Consider the following 17,499-nt stretch of genomic DNA (forward strand, 5'->3'; position numbering starts at 1 on the left):
ATTTATTAATTTTCAGAATTGCAGGGCAATTTAGGAACCAACATTTTTTAATAATTTCCCCCATATTTTCAGGCAAAAACACACATAAACCACCATAATTTTATTTGTCCAGCTCAACCATCAATAGTACACTTTTTTTTTTGTGATATTTTATTTGTCATATTAAACCTGTTGCAGACTTTGATTACTAATGCAATCTTAATATTATTCTAATTATAATATGAGGATTGCAAATGAATGCTAATGCTAAACAGTTAAAGTATGTACTCAAGAAGAGTACATGCTAACTGTTAGCTGCATGCTAACAGGTGAAAAAAAAATCTCTGATATATGTACCAATATTTTTTGGAAGTCTGCCGACAATGTTAAAAGAGAAGTCCAACCCCCCCCCCCAAAAAAATTATTGCCAATAATTTGCAGCCCCACTAATCTAAATATATTAATATTGCGTTAGTGGAATATGAGTTAAGCAGCAAAATCCAGCCGTTTTTATCCATCTCAGCAGGCGGCCATTTTGCCACTTGCTGTCGAGTGAAAATGACATCACAGTTGGTCAGGTCTCAGGCAACAACCAATCACAGCGCAGCTTCAAAAAGCAGGTGGGCTGTGATTGGTCGTTGCCTAAGCCCTGAATAATCTGGATTTTGCTTCATAACTCATATTCCACAAATATAATATTAATCAGAATGTCATGTTTAGACGAGTGAGGTCAAAAATAACATATTATTGTCAAAACATGTTTAAGGTTCCCTTTAAAATCTCACCGCATGAACCAGGCTTAAGTGTATTTTTTTTTTTACACTTTAAATGTGATCAACTGTGTCGGGAAATTCAAACAAAAGAAGGAAGTGAAAGTCAGGAAAAATAAAATATGACAAGGCAAAATAAACAAAAGCATTACTGTCCATCATTCTAGATGATGTCCGTCATGAGCGGCTCATTGAGCGCTTGCTGGTGGACGCCATCTTGACACATGGAAAACATGACAAACAATCCCACGCGCTGGCGGGGATCCATTTTCCACCTCCCCAGACAGACTCAGACAAACACACATTGGAACACACTCAAATTGATTCCTTCCATTTGGTCCATTTTCCATTATAATGTCTATTATCAATCTAACGCATTGTCCAATTTTTCAATACAAGGTTTATGTTAAATGGAGGAAAATGTTGAAATGACACAATGTCCGCGCCCGGATCGGCACCAAATCTCCTTGAACCTTTTTGTCACGTGTGAACGCTGGCTGCTCTCAATTGTCCTCGGCACGTATTTTTGGGGGTCGCCGAAGTAGGCCGGTGACATTCTCCGGCTATTAAAAATAAAAAGAGTGAAGAGAAAAAGTGGGGTAGGGGGGTGGGGGGTTGCTGGGCTGGGGGGGGGGGGGTGCTCGTGCTGAATGTGAGCTTTGTTGAAAGGCATGATGGGACACTTTGGATTTAGTGTTGATGAGGAGCCGCAAACAAAAGTCTGGGATTAAGCGGGAACCAACTAAGTGAGCAAGCTACAAACAATAACACACTATTGCCCACTTTCATGTTATGCGTGTGCGTGTAAAAGTGGGCAGGTGAGTGAGTGTGTATTTGTGCGCGAGTGCTTATTAGCGCGCGCTGAAGGCAAAGCAAACAAAGGCACACACATAGCCGCCACGCTCGTGGCCTCACCGCAAACCACAAAGTTACTGACACACGCACGCACGCACGCTCGCACGCTCGCTCCCCCGTCGACCAATCAGCCGGCTCCGCACGCCCACCTGTGCTATCTGCGCCCACAGATGTGCGCAGATAGCCTCCACAATAGCCAAATCACGGCCTATTATGACACGGCCGCTCCTTAAGGTGGCGCCGTCAACGAGGCCCATTGTGGCCCGTTTTGGAGCTTTTGACAGATGCGGCGGCCATTTTGCACGCCGCCCGCCGCTCGTCAATGGCGGGTGACGGTAAACACGCCGGGGCAAACACGCCTTACATAAAAGGACGCGGAGCTCGGCACGCGCGCGCACACGCTTGCATTCATCCTTGCGTAATTGCTGACTGGTGACTTGCTCCCCTCAGGTAAAAAGTCAGAAGCAAGTGGGCGGGGCAAAAGTGGGGCTGACCCCCGGGGCCGCCAGGTGTTTGCCAGCCTTCTTGTTGACACCAAGGACTCATAGAAGACTACTAGCGATACATAGTCTACATGTATTATATATTGTCTAAATTTATTGATTCTTTAATGATGTCCCTAATATATTTTTATCAGCAATTATATTTATATGTAGTATATTTATTTATTTAATTATTTATATTTGCTTGCTTAGTACAATATTTACAAATTATATTATACTACAGTACACTCAAAAAAAAGAAAAAAAGAAAAGTTGGGTCAAAAGTAACCCAATTATGGATAAAAAAATGGACCGATCCACTTAATGGGTCAATTTGATCGGTCCATTTTTGACCCATGGTTGGGTTATTTTTGACCCAACTGTTTTTAGAGTGTATTTACATTTCATTGTTATTATTTAAAAGGCTTTGGGGGTAACTTATATGCACTTTAATTGTATGTGAGAGAGCCTTAAAACAACAATCCAAAACTTTCTCTCTATTTTGCCACCTGTTCCATAAATACAGTACATAAAACGCAATTATATGAATGGCAACATTTTCTTTTTTCTTTTTTTGTCGTCTCCAAGCAGTTGAGCGACAACAAGAATGTGCGTGCGCCGCACAATTAGCAATGCAAAACTCCAAAGTGCTGCAGGGCGCCAACACCAACAGACGGCAACAACAGGGCAGAGAAAACAGTTTGGGAGGTTAGCATGAGGAAAGCGACGACCTTCACAATAACATTAATATATATATACGGGATCATTTTGGGCGAAATGTCAGGATGAAGCTAAAATGCAATTTACAGTTGACCTTCACGAAACTTTCTTGTCGTCGACTATAATGTGACCACTTTCGACCTCAAGTTTGAAAGCATTAAAGTTTTGCGCAGTCGACTCATCGGTTCAACGCATAGAACAGACCAGTAAATGTCCCGGTTTAATCCAAATTGCATTCAAACGCTCCTCTTGGTGTCTGGTCGGTGCTGGATTTCACCTTCCTTGGTTTTCTTTGGTCCTTCCTCGGGTCTCCTGACGGCGGTGTTCGGTTTAGGTGAACGGTATGAGATTCTTTCTAATAGGTTTTTTGGTGAGCTAACAAATACACGCACGCACGCACGCACGCACGCACGCACGCACGCACGCACGCACGCACGCACGCACATACACATACTCACCCACACACACACAAAAAAATAATAATAATAATATTTTTTTTTTAATAAAAATAAATAAATAAAGAGCAATGATGATGACATTTCCGAATGAACAATACTGAGCTCTTTATAAAGAAAAAAAAAAAAACGCTCCTCTTAATCGTGCTTTTCATATTTTCACATCGATCGGCTAACAGTGGCGTTAGCATTGGAATTAGCGTTAGCACGTAATGCTAACTAGCCAAAGCATCATGACGCATCAACATTGACCAGTCGGTTAACTGCTTCACATTTAAATCACGTCACGCTATTACGACGTTGCGTTGTCGGCTGAGCGTTCGTCCAATCAAATTGCTTGGTCGCAACTGCATTGTATATTAATGTTTGCTTAACTCTTAACGCTAATGCTAAATGGACACGTATATGGCTGCCCAAATGAATGGACAAGTACAACTTGTGTTTTTTTTTTGTCCTTAACTCCCAACAATTAGGCCCTTTCACATCGCTAATGAGGGGGCGTCGCCACAAGTGTTTGGACATGAGTGGTGCAACGTACGCACACACACAAACTTGTATGTGTGGACACACACGACGGAAAAAAAAAAGACAAAAAAGACAAAAAAGATATGACAGATTGTACCAGCATACGTACGCTCTGTAAACACGACACACCCTGCGCACTCTCCAACGACAACCCCAAACACACACACACACACACGCGCACACACGCGCGCACGCGCGTACAGTACAAACACGCACACACATGCCCGAAAAAACGTTTGTTTTGAAGTATCCAGACTATTAATTTGCATGAAAGCAGACTGCACGGAGAACTGTTTCCAATATTTTGGTGACCTTACTAGATTTGAACAAAAACTTGAAATATGTCAAATAATTACCATCATTTCATTATGATTAATTTACCAGTTATTTCGTAAAATAAAGCATGTTAAATGTAGTGAACTATTTTTATTTATTTTTTTGAACAAGGTAAGTGAGTTATAAGAATTCCTTTAAAAAGGTAAAATGTTATACAATAAATTATATCTCATTAAGAGCATGTCAATTATGTTAATTTGATGAGATTTATTAAATTATTTAATAGAATAAATAAATATCGAATTATATTATTATTATATATTGTATAATTGATTTAAAAAAAAGAGTTAATTTTCTATACTAAAAATAATTAATTCTCATTTTCAAATGTTATTTAGCGCAATTTGTTTGTATTGCATTATCCAACTTAAAACAATTAAGATAAATTAATAAGAATATGCAAAGTAATTTCACAATTTCACAACAATTCCATTATATATGTGGATATTATAATATTTACCTTAAATCGATTATCCAATTATTTAACAGGATAAATAGATTGCAGATATACATAAATATTTTTTAACTCATCAATTTTAAATTTGCTGTTCCTTATATTTAGCTCACTTTACAAATGGGCCAAAATATTACAAACAGCTCTCTGTAGGATGCCACGCACGCACGACTCAATGACTACCAAAACACACAAAAAAAATTCAAGGTCATCGTATGTTTCTCAAATGTTCTATCCGTGTACTCCGCCCCAAAAGTAATCATGCTAAGAATTTGTGGCTCCCATCGGTGGCGGCGGCCAGCTGCAAGTGTCCTTGCCCAACTGTCCAATCAGCATCCAGCACTTCCAAGGGACCTGGCTGACCCCCCCCAGCACCCTTCAGTCGTCCTCATCAGCCTTGACCTGAGGTGTGGGACCCCATTGTGGCCCCGTGTGCTCACAAAAGGGAGATGAGGGGAGGAGGGATGGGGGTGGGGGTGGGGGGGGGGGGGGTGTTGGGGGGTTAGTCTGACTAAAGTGATGCTTGCAAAAAAAAAAATCAAGTGCACTAATTGACAGGGGAGCTTTTCAGAGTCGAGTGGAGCAAAAAAATAATAATGTGGTTTTGTTTGTTTGTTTTGAAGGATAAGATGTGTTTTTAGGAGGCACTTAGTGGACAAAAGTATTGGGACGCCGACAGGAAGTGGGAAGCGGAAGAAAACGAAGGAACATTTCACCATCTCCGTTCTAGTTCATCACCAAACATGTCCCAATACTTTTGACCATTTCATGCTACATACATTTCCATTATTGAGGGTTTTGTAAAAAAGTGTTTATTTATTTTTTTTTTTTTTTTTGAACTTAAGTGTGTGAAGACCACGGCCGGCAGACTCACAGTCGTCAAAGTCGGAGCAGACGCGAACGCTGTCGGGGATCCGCTTGGAGGGGTCCTGCAGATTGTAAAGCATCTTCAGAACTTTGTTCTTCCTCGCCTCCACACCGTAGGCCCCCCTCCTCTCGTCCTCACCCACGTCCGGCGGCTCCTCTCCTGCAAATGCCCCCGTTGGGTCCGCAAGATCCGCCAGCGCCACGTCACAACCTGCATACTCAACACAAGCGAGAATGTTCAACAAGCTAGCAAGTCAATATAGAAGTTCGTAAAAAAAAAGAAAAAAGAAGCACATTTTACATCATTCGTCCGCATTTCCAAAATTGCCACTTTGCCCGCAATTTCACATTTTCCATGAAAAGAAATCCGACTGAAATGAATGAAATGTTATCTTTTTTTATTTATTTATTGAAGTATTCCCAAATCAATGGATTCAACTATTTACATTCCTTCCACATTTCTCACCTGATTCAAACAGTTTCAACTCCAGACATCTTTGGAAGTATTTTTCACATTTCCCAAATTCCATAAATTTTCAGAATTCCACATTTTTCATGACAAAATTCCCAGACGAATGCACAAATTTTGCAAATTTAACTAATCCCTCCGCAATTCAAAGTAGATGAAATTGGCTGGATCGGATTGGCAAATATTTAGCATTTTATGCTAAAATCAGATCGGTTTTAATGTCATGGTTTGTCAATCAATCAATGACGTCATTGACGGGACCTGCAAAATAAACGTTTACAGCAAACACAACCTTGTTCACTCCAGGAACGTTCAGTGCTGCCATTGTTTCGTTTTCCGAGTTTTCACAATATTTACAGTAAGAAGTTTTTAAATAGTGGGTTTCCCCCTCATATTCTGTTTTTAAGTTGATCAGCGTTTTGGGGAGAATTTTTAAGGTTTAATTGTTGTAATTTTTCCCCCTCAATTTTATGCAAATTTTATGCAAATTTTGGCTATTTGTGGGCCGAGTCGGTCCCAATCCCCTGCAAATCGTGAGGGTGGACTGTACAAAAACTAAAGAAGTTGTTTAAATAGATTGGTCCATCTTCTGATTGGATCAGTGACCAGTTATAAAAAAAAAAATTTTTAACTGCTGACCAGCTCCAAAATCCTGATTGTGTAAACCCTAATTCAAACTATTATGACTTCCAACTGTTCATCTTACCAAAATGTTTTCACATACATCAAATGTGTTCCTAAATATTCCACATTTTCCATGATGATATTGCCTACATCATTAAAATCAAGCTGTTTACAATCTCATATTCCCACGCACCTCCCTTTCACCCAACCATTTTGTCACCCAGCAGCCAATTAACTCATTCGCTGCCATTGACGACTATAGACGTCAAAAATTCATGTGAACTATTTCTATTAGTTTAACAATTTTTCATTTCATTTCATTTTTTTTTATGAAAACCTATATTTTGGATTTGATGTTAACAGATATAAAATGATCATGCGATTAATTATGATTAAACGTCCCTTATTTTTATTTTATTATTTAAATTAGGCCCGTTAGGCAATTACTTTTTAAAACATTTTTTAATTAATCACATGACTTCACTAGTTAACTAACGATTAATCACAAATTTTATATCTGTTCTAAATTTACAATAAATAAAATAAATAATAAATAATAATAATAATAATAAATAAATAAATAATTCTAGTTTTTCATACTCTCGTTAGCAAAAGTGGATTTTTTTAAACTAATAAAAATAGTTCAAATGAATTTTTGACGTCTATAGCCGTCAATGGCAGTGAATGAGTTAAGAGTGTTAATAAGCATCCACACAAAGAACGCACGCTTCGTGAAGCCATAGTTGACACGCGGATCATTTCGGATCGAGAGCAGAACATTCGTCAAGTAAGCGAGACGGGCGCCGGGTCGGCCGGCCCGATTGATGGCGCCGCGACTCGTTTGCCGGCGGCGGCCATCCGGCACGCTGCACACAATCACGCCGACGTGCCGAATTCGTGTCCAGTCTCGGAAGATGGTCAGGAAGGACGAGATGAGAAATGTGCGTTCACTTCTGCATCACGACAAGCAAACGTCTGGCGTGATACGTGGCCACGCAAACCTTTGGCAAATAAAACTTCACAGGTTTTTAGTACGAAACAAGGCCACAAAATTAGCAACTTAACATAAAAGTTTGATTTGTTCTCTTGATTCTAGTCAGAACTCGGGAAGCAGCAATTGGGATGAGAGAGTCATGCAAAATGTGATGACATCATTGACTTTTTTTTTTTTGTAACAGTGTAATTAAATTAGCAAATAACAGAAGAACTATGATCCGTACTCCTAGTTCTCATCAGAACTTGGGCAGCGGCAGTTTGGAACAGTCTTTACAGGCTCTGGTCATCTAAAATCTCATCTCTAAAAACTTATTGGCAAGTGTTTAGTAATATAAAGCATCGTGAAACTATAGCAAGTCACAATAGAAATATGACTTTTTGTTGTTGTTGTTGTTTCTCGTCAGAGCTCGGAAGGCAGCAGTTTGGACCATCTGAAAAGTCTCTAAAGGTTCTGCTTGTCTAGAATGTAAGCACTAATACACAATTGCCTTTTTTTTGGGTAGGAAACAACGGAGTGAAGCTAGCAGATAAAGTGTTGTGTCGTTCACGTACGTTTGGTTCAAAAAGAACAAATCTTTTCAGTGAACGGATCACTTCCTGAAGTTCATTCGAGCTCAGCCACGTTCATGTCGTCAATCTTCGCGAACGAGCCAATCAGCAGCCAGCGTCAGTCACGGGCGAACGTACTCCCAATGCTATTGCCGTTAGCCAACGTGGATCAGTGAGTGAACGTGTTGCCAATCCCGCTTCAGGAATGATTCAGCGAGTGAACGTACTTTTGTTTTTGATGGAAACACACTCATGACAACAAATATAGCAACGTAACATAAAAAGTTTTTTTTTTTTTTTTTACGTTCGTGCGTAGACGAACGCTTCGAACGATTCGATGAACGAATCTTTTGAACGGTTCTTTTTAATAAACAGATCACTACTAGCAGATAACTGGAGAACTGATTTCTTTCTCCGGTTCTCATCAGAATCCAGGCAGCAGCATTTTTTATTTTTTTTGGTTGTTGTTGATTCTTTATAAGCGCTGTGTGCTATCCCAAATCTGATCTCGAATACATCATTCAAAAATATTCAACAACTAAGAGTGCCATGAAAGCTCGCAGCCGAGTACAGAACTACGATCCTTCCACCTCGACCGAGTCAGAACTCGGGCAAGCAGCATTTTCGGACCAGCTGGAAAGTCTTAAGCGGTTTGTGGTCATGCAAAATCTAATCCCTAACAAAGAACGGACACGATTTTAGCGCAAAACAGTCGCCGTGGCAACGTTGCGACCGAGGGTCCGCAGAGATCTGCATTTGGGGGTCAAATCCCCTCAAAGAGGACACAAAAACTCACAAGTCGCTCCGACACGAGGACCAGGCGAGGGCAATGCGCTGCGACTTGTATCTCTTTTCTTTGCTTGTTTGGTAAAAAGATGAGCAGCGCCGGGACAATCAGGCGGGGGGCCGAAGCTATTCACCGACGCCGCCCGGAGCAACCCCCCCCCCCCCCCCCCCCCACCACCCCTCTCCAAGAATGCGCAAATGATTATTCATGGGCCTCCTTTCTCTCCCGCACGCCCCGCCTCTCAATCAGGCCTGACAAGTGCCAATCAAAGGCGGGCGCATTCGGCGACGCTTGAAGAGCCACTGGAGGATTTCGCAGCGACAATGGCGGCAGATAATAGCGACACGACCGCAACTGCCAGTGTGTGGTCCCCGCCGCTTACGCCGCTAATCTGCGTCCTCGGCCAGTTCAGATTAACGCTCTTTTGTGGCGAGCCGCACGTCGCCGCGATAACGTCTTGGGTAGCAGCTGAATGCTAACCGGCGGGGGGGGGTTTAGGGAGCGCTCGGGGGGGGGGGGGGGGGGGGGGGGCGGGGGGGTGGTGGGGGGATTAGTCCGGCCATGAATTCCCGATGAGCTCAAAGGTCTAATCGTGACGGTCGCAGCTGGTTTCGCCGCCAAGACTGACCCCGAGACCCGGCCGAGTGGAAAAGCTACGACTTTGTTACGCGGATGACAATTTTTATTAAGTAACAAGAGTCGTGACGCTAGCGACTTACTGGACAACTATGACCTCTTCTCATAGTTCTCGTCAGAATACAGAATTACGTTTTTAGGATTAGCTGGGAAGTCTTTAGAGGCTCTGCTCATCCAAAATCGGATCTCGAGTAGCTAACTGACATGTTTTTTAGTACAGTGACGTTAGCTGTTATCCGAACTCTTGGGCAGCAGCATTTTTGGGCCACATGGAGATTATTTACGGGGCATCAAAATGTCATTTTCAGTTGTGCAAGACAGCACTGGAGACTGTGATCTCTTGTCGTAGTTCTAGTGAGAACTCGAGCGGCAGCATTTGTGGATTATTTGGAGAAAGTTTGGCAGTCCAGACTGTAATCGCCAATACAATGCCGACGAAAATTACACTGGATAAATAAGACCGGATTTCCTGGTTCTCATCAGAACTCGGGCGGGAGCGTGTGTGGACCAGCTGGGGAGCTTTTAGAGAAGGTGAATGACATGCACAGCTCGGAAATCGAACCCGGGGTCGCTGGCTTGACGGGTACTCAACCAGTGAGGTTTTTAGCAGACTTGTGCTGGATAAATAAGATCCGTTCTTTTGATTCCAGTCAGAACTCGGACGGCAGCATTTTGGACCAAATGGAGAGTCTATAGAGGATTTGTTTATCCAAAATCTGACCACTAATACAAAAAAAGAAAAAGAAAAAAAAAAGTAAGATCAATGAAGAAATATGATCTCTCTTCCTTGTTCTAGTCAGAACTCGGGCAGCAGCATTTCGGACCAACAGGAGAGTCTGGTCTACCATAATCTCACCACTCGTACTATTTTTGGTAAACTCATTGAACAAATATGATCTCTTTTTCTTGATCTAGTCAGAACTCGGGCAGCAGCATTTTGGACCAACTGGAAAGTCTATAGAGGATTTGTTTATCCAAAATCTGACCCCTATTACAATAAAACATTTTTGTAAGATCAATGAAGAAATATGATCTCTCTTCCTTGTTCTAGTCAGAACTCGGGCAGCAGCATTTTTGGACCAACTGGAGAGTCTGGTCAACCATAAACACACCACTAATACAATTTTGTGTGCGTGTGTGGGGAGGGTGGGGTCATTGAAGAAAAATGCCTCTCTCTCTTCCTTCATCTAGTCAGAACTCGGGCAGCATCATTTTTGGTGAGTCTATTCTGGTCATTCATAATCTAACCACTCATAAAATTTTTTTGGGGTAAAACCAAAAAATTGGGTAACATTTTGAAGTGTCTTTAGAGTCTTGCTGCAACCGCCTTTTGTAGTAAAAAAATAAATAAATAATTGATTGCACTGTAGAAAGGAACTCCTTGACGAAGAAGGCGCGAGAGACAGATGGGCCAGCGCGGCAGGAAGCGCGGCGCCCCTGACCTTTTTTCCTTCGCTTGGACAAAAAAGGCACGTACACAGGTGAAGACGATATACGACGGCGGGGCCAGCCGGCCGCAGCAAGGATTAGGTCGGCTTAAGTGTACCGGAGGAGAATGACAGCTAAACCTGGCGACGACGAGCAAGGGACACAATGGCGCCAATTAGGTGGCCCGCCCACGGGCGCCGAGGTGAGCTTTTAGCCGATCGAGCGACTCGTCTTGATTAATTTCTGATGCTCTTCTGCTGCGCGGACAGATTGAAAGCGGTACGCTACCTTGTTCAGGCGAGGGCCCGCATGACAAGCGGTCACGTGACGGACTTGGGTTCGTGAGGCATGATGAAGGGGACCTGGAACCTCCCATGGACCAGTCCTGGAAGGATGGACGCTTAAGTCACGAGGATCACTTTGACAAAACGGTTCGGAAATGTTGACATTTGTTTAGTTTAATTTCCAGACCTCCACCAAGGCTACAGTAAAACAAATTCCAACCAAATTGTGCACATCTTGCATTTCCCTGATAAAAAAATAAATAAACCTACTAATAAGGTACAATACGATTCAACATACATCACAAATACAGACAGTATAGTAAAAAAGATTTTTTTTTTTTTTAATGAATTTTCATTGCAGGACTAATGAAGTCTTATTCAAGTATAATCATATAATTGCCATGATTATTATACTTTAGTTATAGTTATACTTTAAGATCTTTACTAAAGCCACTTTGATCAAAATTTAAGAACATTAGCTTAGTAAATATGAACATTTACTGGACTTTTATTTTTACTCTAGGCATTATTTTTGTTGATTTCTTTTTTTAATTTTTATTTTTATTGATTTCTATTGTGAAAGGTGTCAGGCATTTTGAATTACTGGCGAGAGCCCTGATCACACAAAAATCATGTGACACATTCAGTGTGACACTGTTTAGATATTTTTTTGGAATGGATTATTTCTAATTGTTCTTTTGATTTCTATTGTGCAAGGTAGATAACGAGAGCAACAATCATATTAATTAAATGACCCATTCAGTGTGACAATGTTTACGTTTTTTTGGGGGGACTCACTATTTCTAGTGGTTCTGTTGATTTCTATTGTGCAAGTTTCAAGTTCTCATAAATAACTTTCGAGGGGAGTCATTGCATTACTCACATGACACATTCAATGTGACATTGAATGTGCTGTTTAGATTTCAGTCTGTGGATTATTTCTAGTTATTTTGTTGATTTCTACTGTGTAAGGTGCCAGTTATCGTAAATAACTGGCGAGAGGAGCTGTTGTGTTAATCACGACACATACAATGAGACACTGAGCATGCTCTCGCTTGTGTTCACTCTGTGGATCATTTCTAATGCCTCTGCTGATTTCCATTGTGCAAAGTGTCATTTATCATGAAAAACTGGCGAGAGCAGTTAATCACATGATACATTCAATGAGACACCGAGTGTGCGGTTTAGATTTTTTGGGACTGTGGGTTATTTTTAGTCTTTCTGTTGATTTCTATTGTACAAAGTTTGCATGAATAACTGTCAAAATGAGTCATAGTTGGCAGTATAGCAGCTGTTTATCACATCTCAGTTGTGTCTGCCATGGACATCTTTTTTTTGGACTTTTTTGATCATTTCGAATCATTGAGTTGATTTCTATCGGGCAACATACAGGTTATTGGTTGGTTACTCACCGAATTGTCATCTTCCGGGGCCTTCCACCATAAGTCAGTAGTCTCCATTGGACCTGACGGGGGTGACAACATGAATGCAGCTCAGATCACGGGAAGTCATTTGTGTGTGTGTGTGTGTGTGTGTGTGTGTGTGTGTGTGTGTGTGTGTGTGTGTGTGTGTGTGTGTGGGGGTGTGTGTGTGTGTGTGTGTGTGTACATAAACGCTTGCCTCTGGCACACGCACGCACGCTCACTTATCTTTTGTAATGGAGTCTATGTGCACAGATATGAGTAAGGCAGCACACCGGGCTGATGCCGAGTGTAATCTGTGAGCAAATAGCGTCCGTCAAAGACGAGCACCTGTCTGCGGGAGCGTGCCAGGTGCAAACATTGTTCTTAGGATGGGGATGGAAAAAAAAAAAGAAAAAAAAAGGGGACGACAAGCTCATTGTCAACATTCATACAAATAGGAGAAGTCGCGTCTGGTGTGTGTATTGCGGCATTTTGTCGGCAAGGACGGGAGGACCTTCAAGCCACCTCAACATGGATTCCCCCCTCTTTGAAATTGAGATGATTTCAAACAATTAGTAAAATACCGCAAAGCATGCTGGGAAGTTGACGCCCGGCATCCCATTGATAATGACGTCATTAAATAAAATGTGGAGAATGAAACGGTTTTGGGCACATTTTTTCTTTCAACTCAATGGACACTGATCAGCTCCTTGTGATGTGCGCGACAGAGCCACCTGGGGGGGGGGGGGGGGGGGGTCCACAATCATTTTGACATACGATCGCAGCTCCTCAGTAAACTGCAGTAACCTTCATTGTTCTTCGCTGAGGATAAAGAATGTGTGGCAGTTAGCATTGTCATATTTTATGTTTAAAAAAAAATATATATAAAACTATGTTTTATATTTAGTTTGACAGCAACTGTCTTTCTCCTGGCTTGTGATTGGCTAGAATGTTGAATGTTGCAGTTCAGGCTTGTAGCGCCACCCGTTGTTCCGGAACGCACACTCAACCCCGTCGAGCGTCTTTATGGGCTTTTGACAAGCCCATAAAATTTATCTAGCAGTCGCGCGAGCCGCTTATCTGTGTCGGACTTTCCGGGGTTAATGATCGACTCCAGCGGTTTGCTCTTTATGAATTTGCCACACGAATATTGGAGGAAGCAGTTAAGCCTGGGGAGGAGGGGGTAGTACGTTTGAGACGCTTGCCGCCAATAAAGCCAACGCGTCCCCGCGACGACAAAACACACACGCACGCACGCACGCACGCACACCTGCCTGCTTATCAAGACATCTCGCCTAAACTGTCAAAAAAGCGCCACATCTGGCCGAGATTGATGCAGACGACTGTAAAATATGTCCTTTGACGCACAAGTCATATTTTCATAAACAAACAAAAGCAGACTTTGAAGGTAGAATGTTTGTACTTTGGCGCCCGCTTTCGTCTGCTTCTTTGCATAATCATAAATAACTGAAAAGTCAATCATAAAACAGTTCATTGATGATGATAATAAAGATTTTTTTAAATGCATTATTCTTGTAATACAAAAAATAATGACATAAATAATATACATAACACAAATATAAAATATATATCTGAATAATATATATATTTTTTAATAGTAAATAAATGAGAAATAGAAGAGCAATAATAATTTTTTTTTAAATATCAAACTAATGCATTATATAATATAATAGTCAATCATAAATATGCATAACACAACAAACAAAAATACAATAAGTAAAAATAAATCTTGTACTTGTATTTATGCATTGTATTTCATACGCACAATGCACATATGTACTAATAATTATAAAAAAACATATATAATACGACAAATAACTAAATACTTTAACTCATAATAATTACGTAAAGTCAAACGTAAAAACTAATATGAGAAAAAAAAATCAATCACAAAATAAAAATGTTTCCAAAATTTAAAAAAATAAATATCTACTATCATTATAACTATCATAATTACTGTATATATATTACATATAGAAGTATTTAATAAATAAAACAAAATGAAACATGAAATATACAATACATATATATACAACAAATTTAAACTCATAACATGAAAAAAACAAATTTCTTGTAATCACATCTTATGTAGTCATTGCAGAAGCAATAAAATATGAAGTTAAAATGTACAACTGTCATAGAACAATAATGTACATAAACTATAAAAGCAAACTTAAAAACTGCAAGTAAAGGTGACGCAATACCTTCTAAGGTCACCATGTCATCACGGTGGGGGCTCCATACGTCGGGGGGGAAGTGGTCGCCCTCAGCCGCCACCCCGGCGTGCTCTCCGGCGAGGTGCGCTGCAGCAGCAGCAGCCGCACCCGCGACAGCGAGCCCAAATTCCTCGATTGGCAACCCACCGTCAATGTTGACATGCCCGCACACAACGACGCTCCTGGGAAAGAAAACGCACGAAATCAAAAGAAACAAAAAGGAGGGCAGATTCTATTTGATTGATTCTATTGAATGATGTGGAATGACATACAATGACTTGGAATGGAAGTCAGAAAGGTTTGAATCGGTCAATACATTTAGACTTTTATTTTGAAATTTTAAAGAAAAATGATGGTTTGATGAATTGGTAAAAAAAAAAAAGTTGAGATTTTTTTGTGGGTATTTTAATTAGTGAAAATGTGTAAGTGGGAATTGTTGTGATGTTGAAAAGCGTTCCCAAGGTGAATCGAATGAGCTGAAAGATTTTAATTTCAAATACCAACGAATGATTTGAATTTGTAAAGTTCAATGAATAGTGAATTTTTGGTGGAAAAATGTGAATTTTAGGAATGAAAAAAAAAGTAGCCCCGAATAGCATGAGTTTTTGGAGTGTGTTGAAATTGGAATGGTGTGAATCAGTGAATGAAGGTGGGGAAAAAAAAGTGATCAATGCAGAATATATGAATTTGTGAAATTTTGGTGTGAAAATTTAGAAATACAATACTACAGTAAAAAAATATGAACTGCGTGGTAAGTGGGAATTTTTTGCAATGTTGACAATCCTTCCAAAGGTGACTTGAATGAGCTGAATGTTTTGAATTGCATGGGAATTATAAAAATGTGTAATGTTGAATGTGCCATTAGGAATTAATGTTGATATTTTGGTTGAAATATGTAGAATTTTTTTGGGGAAAAAAAAAAAATTTTGGAGTGAGGAACATGTTGAAGTTGGAATGGTGAGAATCTGTTGAAAAATGCGGAAGGGCACGTCAATAAAGTGCGAGGAATAAAATATAATAAAATCATTTAATGCGGTGATATAGAAATGAACGTTCATTTCTAGCCTTGTAATGACTTGTTTAACTGGAATGGGAAATTACATACACGCGCACGCGGTCACGCCCAATTAAAAGCGGATTAGTGACAGCGTGGCCGGGTGCCCATGCAAATCCATCTCGACCCACGTTGGACGGGTGTGGAGATGGAATTCCACACACAAACACTCAGAATACTCTCACACACACACACACACACACACACACGCACACACGCACACCCTCATTCATAAACACCTGTATGCACACTCACACGCGCACTCAATCCAGTCTGCCGTGGTGGTGTGCAAAAACGTATGCGGGAAGCCCCCCCCCCCCCCTCCCCCCGCAGAGACAGTCCAAGAGTCATTTGTTACGTGGCGATGGGAAAAGCTTTGTGGACTTTGAGAAAGGAAATCCCGGGATAACGGACGGCCACACTTGCAGCCGCTTCATCATTAGCCAAAAAGTGTCCAAAAAGACTGGGAGGACACGATGCGCTAATCTGGGGGCTAACCCCGCTCTTACCCTCCACTTGTACCCAAAACATGGAACTCAATCAATACATTTACCCACAAATGCAATAACTTTTTTTTTTTTTGTCATAATTAAAAAATGGAAAAATTTATTTTTTATATTTCGTCAATGTGTATGTGTAGATTTATTTTTTTGTCAAAAAATGTATTTAATCCATTTTGTAATGAAACTAAAACATAATATAATGAACTACACTGAAGATTTATTACGAATTGACTTTGATTGTATTTTCATGTGCATGTGCGTGTGTGTGCGTGGTGGGGGGGGGGGGGGGGATTTAGGGCCCCCCTGAGTTGATTGTATGGTTTCTGTGGCTGTGGCCCACCCTGATCCTTCCACAGCCTGGGGGGGTCAAAGGTCGGGGGGTTCAGACAGAGGTTGTGACAAGCAAGCAGGTTAAACACCTTGTCGGGGATTAGCCAGGAGGGAAGTCTTCATTTGGACACAAACACGCATGCACACGCGCGCACACACGAACACACACGCAAACACACAATAAAAGACATGCAAGTGGCTTTGTGCACTTTGGGCGGACACGGAAAGTCACTTAGAGTATCTGGTCCTCATCTGAGGAAGGGAAGCGTGGCTAATTGAGACATTAACTGAATGGAAAAACTATACCAAAAAAATAAATAAATGCTTCAATAATGTCATCATTGTTTTGATGCAGTTCTGACTCCGCCCATTTGATGAGCACCAAACAAATGTGACAGCGCTTCACTTTTTCCACATTTTGTTCTGTAACTGCATTAACTATTATTTGAATCCTTAAAATGATCCAAAAGACTTGAAAAGTGAAGCACTGTGAAACCTTTCCACTTCATTTTTTTACATTTTGTTATGTTGCAGCCTAACATAAAATGTGTCAAAATGTATAACATATAGAAAGTGAATGGTAATTTTTTTCCTCTCAGTACAAAACCCCGAACAATGACAGTGTGGAAATTATAATTTTTTTTAATCATTGTATATTTAACATATAAGTAAAAACAAAATTAAAGAAATAGCATGCACACAAATCTTGTCGGTGTAATATCACAAAATGAATAATAATAAAAAAGTGTGAAATGT

At 40.6% G+C, this 17,499-nt stretch overlaps 1 protein-coding gene across 1 annotated transcript in view; it reads right to left on the reverse strand.

Annotated features, from left to right (window-relative positions):
• LOC147159217 (uncharacterized) overlaps positions 1 to 17,499 on the reverse strand; it is a 46,985-nt gene that overhangs the window by 10,351 nt on the left and 19,135 nt on the right. The window contains exons 8-12 of the mRNA XM_086059047.1: positions 14,869 to 15,038; positions 12,968 to 12,971; positions 12,629 to 12,681; positions 11,221 to 11,317; positions 5,451 to 5,654 (exon numbers count right to left, since the gene is read on the reverse strand). Coding sequence (XP_085915173.1) covers positions 5,451 to 5,654; positions 11,221 to 11,317; positions 12,629 to 12,681; positions 12,968 to 12,971; positions 14,869 to 15,038 — 528 coding nt within the window. The remainder of the gene's footprint in view (positions 1 to 5,450; positions 5,655 to 11,220; positions 11,318 to 12,628; positions 12,682 to 12,967; positions 12,972 to 14,868; positions 15,039 to 17,499) is intronic.

The sequence above is a fragment of the Leptonotus elevatus genome, chromosome 17 (genome assembly GCF_054856555.1).
Source record: "Leptonotus elevatus isolate MCC_2025b chromosome 17, RoL_Lele_1.0, whole genome shotgun sequence".
NCBI lineage: Eukaryota > Metazoa > Chordata > Actinopteri > Syngnathiformes > Syngnathidae > Leptonotus > Leptonotus elevatus.